Raw genomic sequence first — 9343 nt, 5'->3', positions numbered from 1 at the left:
TTTAAATTATAACTCGGTAAAAGTTTCTTGAAAAAAAAAAAAACTGTTTTCCAAGTGAAAAAATTAATTCTAATTATTGGACTTGACCACTGAGCAAAATTAGTCCAACAAGATATAACTCAATTTCTTGGACACCATCCACATTAGTTAATATCTAGCTGTTAAGCAGATATACATAGTGGGTGTTAGTAATTAGGCTAATTAGTAGTGGGTGTTAAGTGTTAGTAATTAGTAGTGATGCTTTTCTATAAATATATATAGTGTTAGCCCCCTCTTTCAATATACACATTACTCCATCTCTTTCTGCACTTTCACTTATTATTATTCTCTCCATTCACTAATTAACAAAGAAGAACATGGAGTGGTGGGTGTCAATGCCAAAGGTGGAGTTGCATGCTCATCTCAATGGATCCATTAGAGACTCCACACTCCTGTATGTATATCCATATCTCTATCTTCTCATCTTCATCATTATCCTTTTATTCTTTTCTTTTTTTTAATTATTATCTATATTCATTTATTTTGCAGAGAACTCACAAAGGCCTTAGGTGAAAAGGGTGTTATAAATTTCTCTCAAGTGGAGCATATTATCATGAAGTGTATGTATATTAATAACCTTTTATTATTATTATTGTTTATCTTTTTGGCTCCTAAAAGACAAGCACGCACAACCTATAAAGTCCCTCTTTATGTTCCTACTTGATTTTGATTCTTGATGCATTGTGTGTAAGCCTTTTAGCTCAATTTTGTTAATAAGAGCATCCATAGTAGAGAAAATTTTAACATAGTCTAGTAATATTGAATATAGGAGATATGTGATTGGCTTTGAAGCTCAAGTTAGAATATTATCACATGTATTGATCGAGAGTGCATGCTCTGTTGAGCGGGTTGAGGAAGTTTTAAGTACACTGCTGCCTATGCTTCCTGAGATACAGTATTTTCGTTTCAATCCTGGTACTTCATTTTTTTACATTGAGGAATTTGAAAAATATTTTTTTTTCTCTTCAGCTATTTCTATTTGAATCAAGTTGCTACGTATTTCTTTTTACCGTTGAAGTGTAACTTTCTTCTCCTTATTTGATAGTGAAGTATCATTATATTCTCAGAAGAAATTTAGTTGTCTGTGCTTTGTCTTGCAGTTGATGAACGTTGTGATATGGAACTTGATGAGACGGATCCAACTGTCTGGATGAAACTGGAGTCTGCAGTTGATGAATATATACAAAAGAACTATCTGGCATTTGAAAATCTCTCTTGAGAGATTGATTCTGCCTTTCCAGCATGAAGAGAAGCTTTTCGAGAATGGAAAAGTATAGGTAACCAACAAGATTTTTGAAAAATGTGTAAACAATGTGAATTAATAGGGTTAAAAGAGTAAATTTAATTAGTAGCATTAAATTAGGGTGTAGTGTATTTTCATTTGATTGGTGGCTGTTCATGTTGTTCAAAATTTTCATTGTTCCCCTAGCACTCCCCTTCGGGAATATAAGATCTAAAGTATCCAAGACAGGGGAATCAAATGAAGGTATTGTGGTCCGGTTTATTTTACTCAAAACTTTCTTTTGGCCTCCTTTTTTGTTTTTGTGAGTTTTTTTTTTAAAATAATTGATCTTCTAATTTTGGCCTCCTTTATAATAATATATGATTCATTGTTCAGGGAGGGTGCTAGTATCCATCTTGCTTTGGAACATGCTCTCGCCTCGCATAGGAGATTATGGTACGTGTGCCATCTCCCTCACATACAATAACTCTTTCGCCTGAAAAAAGGATGAGAAAAAACCAAAAAAACGCTCTTTCTTATAGAATTACAACGGATGTCCTATTCTGAGGATTTTGAGGGTTGTAGAGGATGTGCATCGTATATTCTTTACTCCATGAGATAGGGATGTAGTATGTATCGTTTTTTCCTTTGTGGTCATTATGGTACTTGTGACCGTCGCAGTTTCACCGAATGCACCTCCATTAGCAGACAAATTCAATACAAAAAAACACCTCTATAACCACAAAAAGACACACACGCATAAAAAAAACTAAAAAAGTCTCCAAAAAAGATACCTCTAAAATTAAAAAGATACCTCCATTAATATTATTTTAATGGTATAACTAAAATATATTGAAATATTAATAATAAAATTAAAAGTAAATATTAAAAATAAAATTAAACAAAAATTACATTTACTATCCTGTAAATATTTTTTAAATAAAAATCACATTATACACTTTTAAAACCCATTTCTTTAATACAATAATATTTGGTGACTTAGGTGTGATCCAATTAACACTTTTAAATTCGGCCTCGCTCTAGTAATTTGTGATTATTTTTAGAGATTATCCAAGCTTAGATCAACGAGACTTAATTAATAAAATATTTTAAATATTTTTATTTAATTTTTTTTAAATGTTTTTATTTTTTTTTTATTTTTTTAAAAATATTTAATTTATTATCTTAATATATATTCTTAGAACACAAGTTAGATAAATTTATATTTGATAACAAAAAATAATTAGTTAGAAATAAATAATAATTAATAAATATTAAATAAAATAAATTTTATTTTTTTATTTTTCTAATATATATATATATATAAAATTAACATGCCAATTAAAGTGTATAGTTGCTTCCTATGACCTAAAATAACGTACAGGTCAAATATATAAATAAATAAATAAGTAACCAAATAAAACTCATCACTGAAAGCTCATACGGTCATATTATAGTTCTTATTATTAGTATAGGAATAATTTTGATTATATTAAGTATACGGGTATTTCAATAATTTTAATTGTTAATTTTAATTATAAAATATATATAATATATTAATTAAAGAATAATTAAAATTATTATAAATAGAAACATAAGTATTTTGGATACATAATGATAAGAGGGATTTGAATGATAACAGCAAAAATATAATGATGATGTAATTTGAGTTATGGAACATTAATGTTTAAAGTACCAAAAATTATGTAATTTGTGTTTTAATTTGAATTTCAGAAATTTTATATTTTTAAAACAGAATAATAAATTATTTTTAAAAATTTGTTAAAAATCATCCTTAAACTTATTAACATCTAAAAAATTGTTATCAAAACTTTAATATTAAAAAAAATTATAATAAAGTATAGTATTTTAAGGTGACATAGGAGTAAAATTTAATTTTTTTAAAAAAAATACAAATAACAGATAGTTAATTATACAATATGAAATGACCATTATACTTATACAATATATAATTTATAAAATAATTAAAATATTATACTAATTAAATTATTATTTTATAAATATTATACTAATTAAAATATTTAGATTTAGATATATGTTTCACTATCACTTTTTGTCAACGCTTTTCAAAAGTAAGTTAACTTTTTTAAAAAATTTAATTATTCTATAATAAATTTTTATAATTTTATTAAATTTTTAATTAAATTTTTATATTTTTTTATCATCATCAACCGGCCACTAAAAAAAGTGTGTTGTTAGTCTCTGTGTCGTTTTAATTTTTTTTCTCTGGACCTATAGCTAGTTGTTTTAGCCTACTACGTACATTATATATATATATATATATATACCCGTTATTAATGACATCAACATCACATAATCCCTTCAGTTATATGCCGTCATGATTTCTATATTAATAGTAAATAACATTTTTATATAAATATATATGTTTTACCTAGCTATGGCCTAGCCGTATGTGAAATGGTCACAAGATTATTATAGTTATTTAGATAGCAAGACTTATGCATATATATAGTAGGATATATCATGGTGCCCCCTAATTTAATAAAAACTTAGTTAAACCTCTTATACATTCTCCCTAATATTAATCAATAACTTTTTCCTCACTCTGAATGCATGTGATGGACATTTAGCATTAGTTGAAGTCTTAATCGTATAAATTTTTATTATCTGTCAAATAAATATGTCATAAACATCAATCAAGTATTACATAATATAATCTTATATGCATGTTATTTAATTTAGAGGATTAATAAATTATCGAACAGATATGTGATACGCACTGCATATATATATGATGTGCATTCACACCATATTGTATATCACTAGCTAGAAGGAAGACACTACTAGACGTGGACTCATCATAAACGGAAAAACCTTAACAACCCTGGCCTTTATTAAATATTAGAGTCAAATATAATTATTGTTTTATATAATGAATAAATAAGGATTCTTTTGTTACACATTATCAATCAATTGATAATATTTTCCTACCACGACTAATTAAAGGTAATCGTGTCATTATTTTCATATATGATATGATTTTGCAAACAGGTTTATATTAGGCTTAGGAGAAATTAATCATTTTCTTCATATCACCCTTTCTCAAGGAATAAAAGAGAAAATTAAAGTTGTTTTAGTTTTTTTTTTTATTTAATTTTTTATGATATTTTTTAATCTGGTAAGTGATTAAAGATTAATTCGTTACAATTTTAAAAAATTATCTTTATCTAATAAATTGATGCATATACAAAATAAAATTATTCAAATTTTTAACACTTATTTAACCATATAAATTAACTAACTACTGAATGGATGCAACCAAATTGGTTAAAGTTGTTTTTCTTCTAAGAGAAGAAATTAAAGTAAGATTAATATATTTAGTTACATGAATAAAATAATATAAATTAATAAGCAATATATTTTTATCCTCTCGTTTCTTTTTCTAGAAAAGCAATTCATTGGCAACACATATGCTCATGTCAAAAATTTCTCCTGAAAATTGTATGAATTTCATCTTGTAATGAAAATTAAAGAAGTACTTGCTTGTTTTGTTGAACAATTATTATGCTATTATGATTACTAGAAAGTATAAAGAATTAATTTTTAAAATTTATGATTTAAAATTAAAAATTTATTATTTAAAATTTAAAATTTAAAATAAATAATAAAATAATTTTCTTATTTTGGCTAAAAAAATTAGCTCTTTAGTATTACTTATCGTTAGAGAATGTTATTTACAATTTTATTAGATTAACTTATATATAGCATTCTTCTTCGCTGTTAATTTTTCTTAAAACCAAAAAATCAAAGATGAGTAAAATTAATTATTTTTTATCAGAATTTACTTATTAATTTAATTTTTTAGTCGATTAATTTAATGATAAATTTTTAACTTATATTTTTAAATATTATTAATTAATTATTGTATAATTGTGACAAAGCTTTTTATACTAGTGTGCGTGTGTTTTAAACCGCGCGCGATTTAGGACCCACACGCCTATTTTCCATCAATGTCACACTACTCACCCCATTCTAGTGATCATTATCTCATTCCAACATTGTATGCTTCCTTGCTTTTGCATTTACTTGTCTTCTTATCCTGTTTTCTATTTTCAAGATGTTTGTCATAAGCAAAAACGGAAGTGAAAAAAAGAACACGCAGCACCAGTTGATCTACCAGCTGAAGGTAGCAACTCGGAAGTCGCCGTACCCCTTTGCTCATCTTAGCATGCACCGAGGACGGTACAAATTTTTAAGTGCGGGGAGGTCGTCCGACCAGTCGGCGTTTTTGGGTGACAAATTTCTAATCCCAACACTTTTGCATTTTATTTTGTTTAGATCTTTTAGGATTCTTTGCTGCATTTTCTTATTTTGCATATATATATATATATATATATATATATATATATATATATATATATATATATATAATAAGTTTAGTTAAAATAATGGAATTTTCCAAGAAAAACATTCTTTATAGGACATTGACATCCCAATTGATTTGAGTGAAAACTTTTCATAGAACTTGCTTCAACTATATATTGTGGATCATGTTTTTGAGCTAAGAACACAAGCTTGTGATATTTGAGCCTAATTGCGTGGTTACATCTTATAACCACTTATTTTCCTTCTTGTGTGCATTATTTTCTTCCTATGATTGTAATCTTTGATTTGTTTGATTCTTTATGTCCATTATTTTCTGTATACATGCATTTATATTATTGAGGCCATCATTTCATTAGCTCACTTACCCAAATAAGTCTACCTTTTATCAACCTTTGTTAGCCAACTTTGAGCCTACGATTAACCCACTTTGTTCTCTAATTTAGCACATTACAAGCCTTAAAGCGAAAAACAATAAATGTCCTTAATTTGGATCTTTGATTAGCTTAGGCTAGTGAGTGTGTATATCATTTAAGTGTAGAGAAACTTGGGACATTGGTTGAGGTTAAAGGGTATTTTTGTATTTTGATGAAAATATTGGGAATTGGATACATACTCATGTATTAATTAAATGTTTAGACCTTATGCATTGATGTTTTTATATATAGTTTAGTTTGAAAGAAAGAAAAATGAGAAAAACAAAAGAAAAAAAAGAAATAAGTGTGGAAAAGAAAAAAAATATAGAAAAAGAAAGAAAAAGAAAAGCAATAAAAAGGGGACAAAATGCCTCAAAGTAAGGCTCAATAAGAATAAATGCATATGGGTTGTGATAAAAAAGAGAATGCATGAGTATGTGAAAAAGTGAGGATTATGGGTAGTTAGGGTTAGCTTTGAAATTGTATAGGTTGTCATAGGTTAGGTAGGAAGCTTAGGTTAATCAAAGATTCGAATTCAAGCCCACTTGATCATATGGATCCTACCTTGACCCTAGCCCCATTACAACCTTATGAATAAGACCTCATGATATTTGTATGCATGCATGAAATAATTGTCAATTGTTAGATGAAAAACAAATCTTGGAAAGCATGATTAGGGGAGAATTGAGTGAATCAACCCCATACACTTGAGTGACTAGAGCGGATACACATCCGGTGAAGATTCGATTGCTCAAATACATGTTTTCACCTATGATCATCACTTTTCTTGCAAGTTGGTAAAAATCTTTAATAACTCAAATTCAATTGTGGATTTGATTTGATTGCTATTACTTTAGCCCTTATGCTTATATATGTTCTCTTGGAAGTTGATTTATTTTGGCCAAGTAGTTGCATTCATTTAGATAGATTGCATTTAATTAGTTTGCATTGAATAAATGTTGATACCCTTTAATTCTTTCTTGGTTCTAGCATGAGGACATGCCTGGTTTAAGTGTGGGGAGTTTGATAAACCCCATTTTTAGGGTTTATCTTGTGCTTAATTAAGGAAATTTTATCAATTTTTCTCACATTTATTCAATGAAATGGCATGGTTTCATGATGTTCTCCTAATTTGTGAGAGATCCATCAACTTATTACCTTAAAGTTTTAAGTTAGATGTGGTATCTTCTCATCTTATATTCTCTCGCTTGATTCCTCTCCAAAATCTCTCCGATGGTCGAGAGCTCCCCACGACGGCCCAACAAGTGGTATCAGAGCCGATGGCCCGTGGAGAGCTCTCAACTACCGGGAAGATTTTGGGGAGGAATCAATAAGTTAACGGGTCTCTCATCTAATAAACCCTTCGCTCTTCCTTGCTTTCTTTGATATGGGACTAACTTCATGCACTCCTCACACTTGCAACATTAACAAAGTTTGGCCTATATATATTGTCTCAGTTCATCCCTTCTTCTCTACTATGAGTGTTATACCATTCTTTTCCACTACAACCATTGTATCAAACTAAAGTGAGGGACGTTTAGAAGGAAACACTGACTAGTTGAATTATTAAAGATAATACACAAACCATAGATAAGCCAAGAAGCGGAGATGATTTTGAAAGCATACAGTTGGTTGGTGTTAATGATGTTTATGGTATTAGGGAGAAAGAAAAGCTTGTGCTTCTCCCAAGAAACTTGCATTTAACGGTGTGGCAAATTCAGCAACATAAGCCATCCATTTCGATTGAAAGGCGATCCAAAGAACTGCGGGATCAGTATGTACGAGCTAGAATGTGAGAAGGGTGTTGACAAAGTGGAACACCCTTCTCACATGGCAACATCCTTCACACATTCTAGCTCGTACATGCTGATCCCGCAGTTTTTTGGCTCACCTTTCAATCGAAATGGATGGCTTATGTTGTTGAGTTTGCCACACCGTGAAATGCAAGTTTCTTGGGAGAAGCACAAGTTTTTCTTGCTCCATAATACCATAAACATCATCAACACTAACCAACTGCATGCTTTCGAAATCATCTCCGCTTCTTGGCTTATATATGGTTTGTGTACTATCTCTAATAATTCAACTAGTCAGTGTTTCTTTCTAAACGTGTCTCACTTTAGTTTAATGCAATGATTGTAGTGGAGAAGAAGGGTATAGCACTCATAGTGGAGAAGTGGGGATGAACTTGGACAATATATATAAGCCAAGTTTTGTTAATGTTGTAAATGTGAGGAATGCATGAAGTTAGTCCCACATCAAAGAAAGCAAGTAAGAGTGAGGAGTTTATAAGATGAGAGACTGATGAACGGATAATTTATACGCTTTTTAGCATTGTTTTTAGGTAGTTTTTAGTATGATTTAGTTAGTTTTTAGTATATAATTATTAGTTTTTAAATAAAAATCACATTTTTGGATTTTACTATGAGTTTGTGTATTTTTCTGTGATTTCAGGTATTTTCTGGCTGAAATTGAGGGACCTGAGAAAAAATCTGATTCAGAGACTGAAAAAGGACTGCAGATACTGTTGGATTTTGACATCTCTATACTTGAAGTGGATTTTCTGGAGATACAGAAGCCCAATCAGCGCGCTCTCAATTGCGTTGGAAAGTAGACATCATGGGCTTTCCAGAAATATATAATAGTCAATACTTTGCCCGAGATTTGATGGCCCAAACTGGCGTTCAAAGTCAGCCCAAGGAATTCTGGCGTAAAATGCCCAAACTGGCACCAAAGCTGGCGTTTAACTTCAAGAATAGCCTATGCATGTGAAAGCCTCAATGCTCAGCCCAAGCACACACCAAGTGGGCTCCGGAAGTGAATTTCTGCATCATTTACTTATTTCTGTAAACCCAAGGCTACTAGTTCATTATAAATAGAACCTTTTACTATTGTATTTTCATCTTTTGATCAATATGGGAAATATCCTTGGATCATCTTTTAGAGCTTCATTTCATATTTGGGGAGGCTGGTCATTCGGCCATTCCTAGACCTTGTTCTTATGTATTTTCAACGGTGGAGTTTCTACACCCCATAGATTAAGGTGTGGAGCTCTGCTGTTTTTCATGAATTAATGCAAGTACTATTGTTCTTCTATTCACTTCACGCCTACTTCTTATTCTAAGATATTCACTCGCACTTCAACCTGATGAATGTGATGATCCGTGACACTCATCATTATTCTCACTTATGAACGCGTGCCTGACAAACACTTCCGTTCTATCTGCAATAGCTTGAGTGTGTATCTCTTAGCCTCCTGGTTCACGATGCATGGTTGCCTCTCCTGATAACAGAGTCTTTCATT

The 9343-nt window shown here is 30.0% G+C and overlaps 1 protein-coding gene across 3 annotated transcripts; it reads left to right on the top strand.

Annotated features, from left to right (window-relative positions):
- Window positions 1-236: 236 nt before the first annotated feature.
- LOC140178244 (N6-mAMP deaminase-like) lies at window positions 237-9139 on the top strand. Of its 3 annotated transcripts, none has more exons than XM_072213654.1 (6): window positions 237-433; window positions 529-599; window positions 1140-1316; window positions 1469-1525; window positions 1658-1717; window positions 5361-9139. In XM_072213654.1, exons 1-3 carry the CDS (start codon window positions 357-359, stop codon window positions 1256-1258), a joined length of 267 nt encoding a protein of 88 aa, XP_072069755.1. In that variant the 5' UTR covers window positions 237-356; the 3' UTR covers window positions 1259-1316; window positions 1469-1525; window positions 1658-1717; window positions 5361-9139. The 3 variants fall into 3 exon arrangements, with proteins under 3 accessions (XP_072069755.1, XP_072069754.1, XP_072069753.1); XM_072213652.1 differs by having other exon boundaries at window positions 242-433; window positions 1140-1304; window positions 1486-1525; XM_072213653.1 differs by lacking the exon at window positions 1469-1525 and having other exon boundaries at window positions 240-433.
- Window positions 9140-9343: the final 204 nt, after the last annotated feature.

This window comes from Arachis hypogaea, chromosome 14 (genome assembly GCF_003086295.3).
Source record: "Arachis hypogaea cultivar Tifrunner chromosome 14, arahy.Tifrunner.gnm2.J5K5, whole genome shotgun sequence".
Lineage (NCBI taxonomy): Eukaryota > Viridiplantae > Streptophyta > Magnoliopsida > Fabales > Fabaceae > Arachis > Arachis hypogaea.
This window is presented reverse-complemented; position numbering and strand designations above follow the sequence as displayed.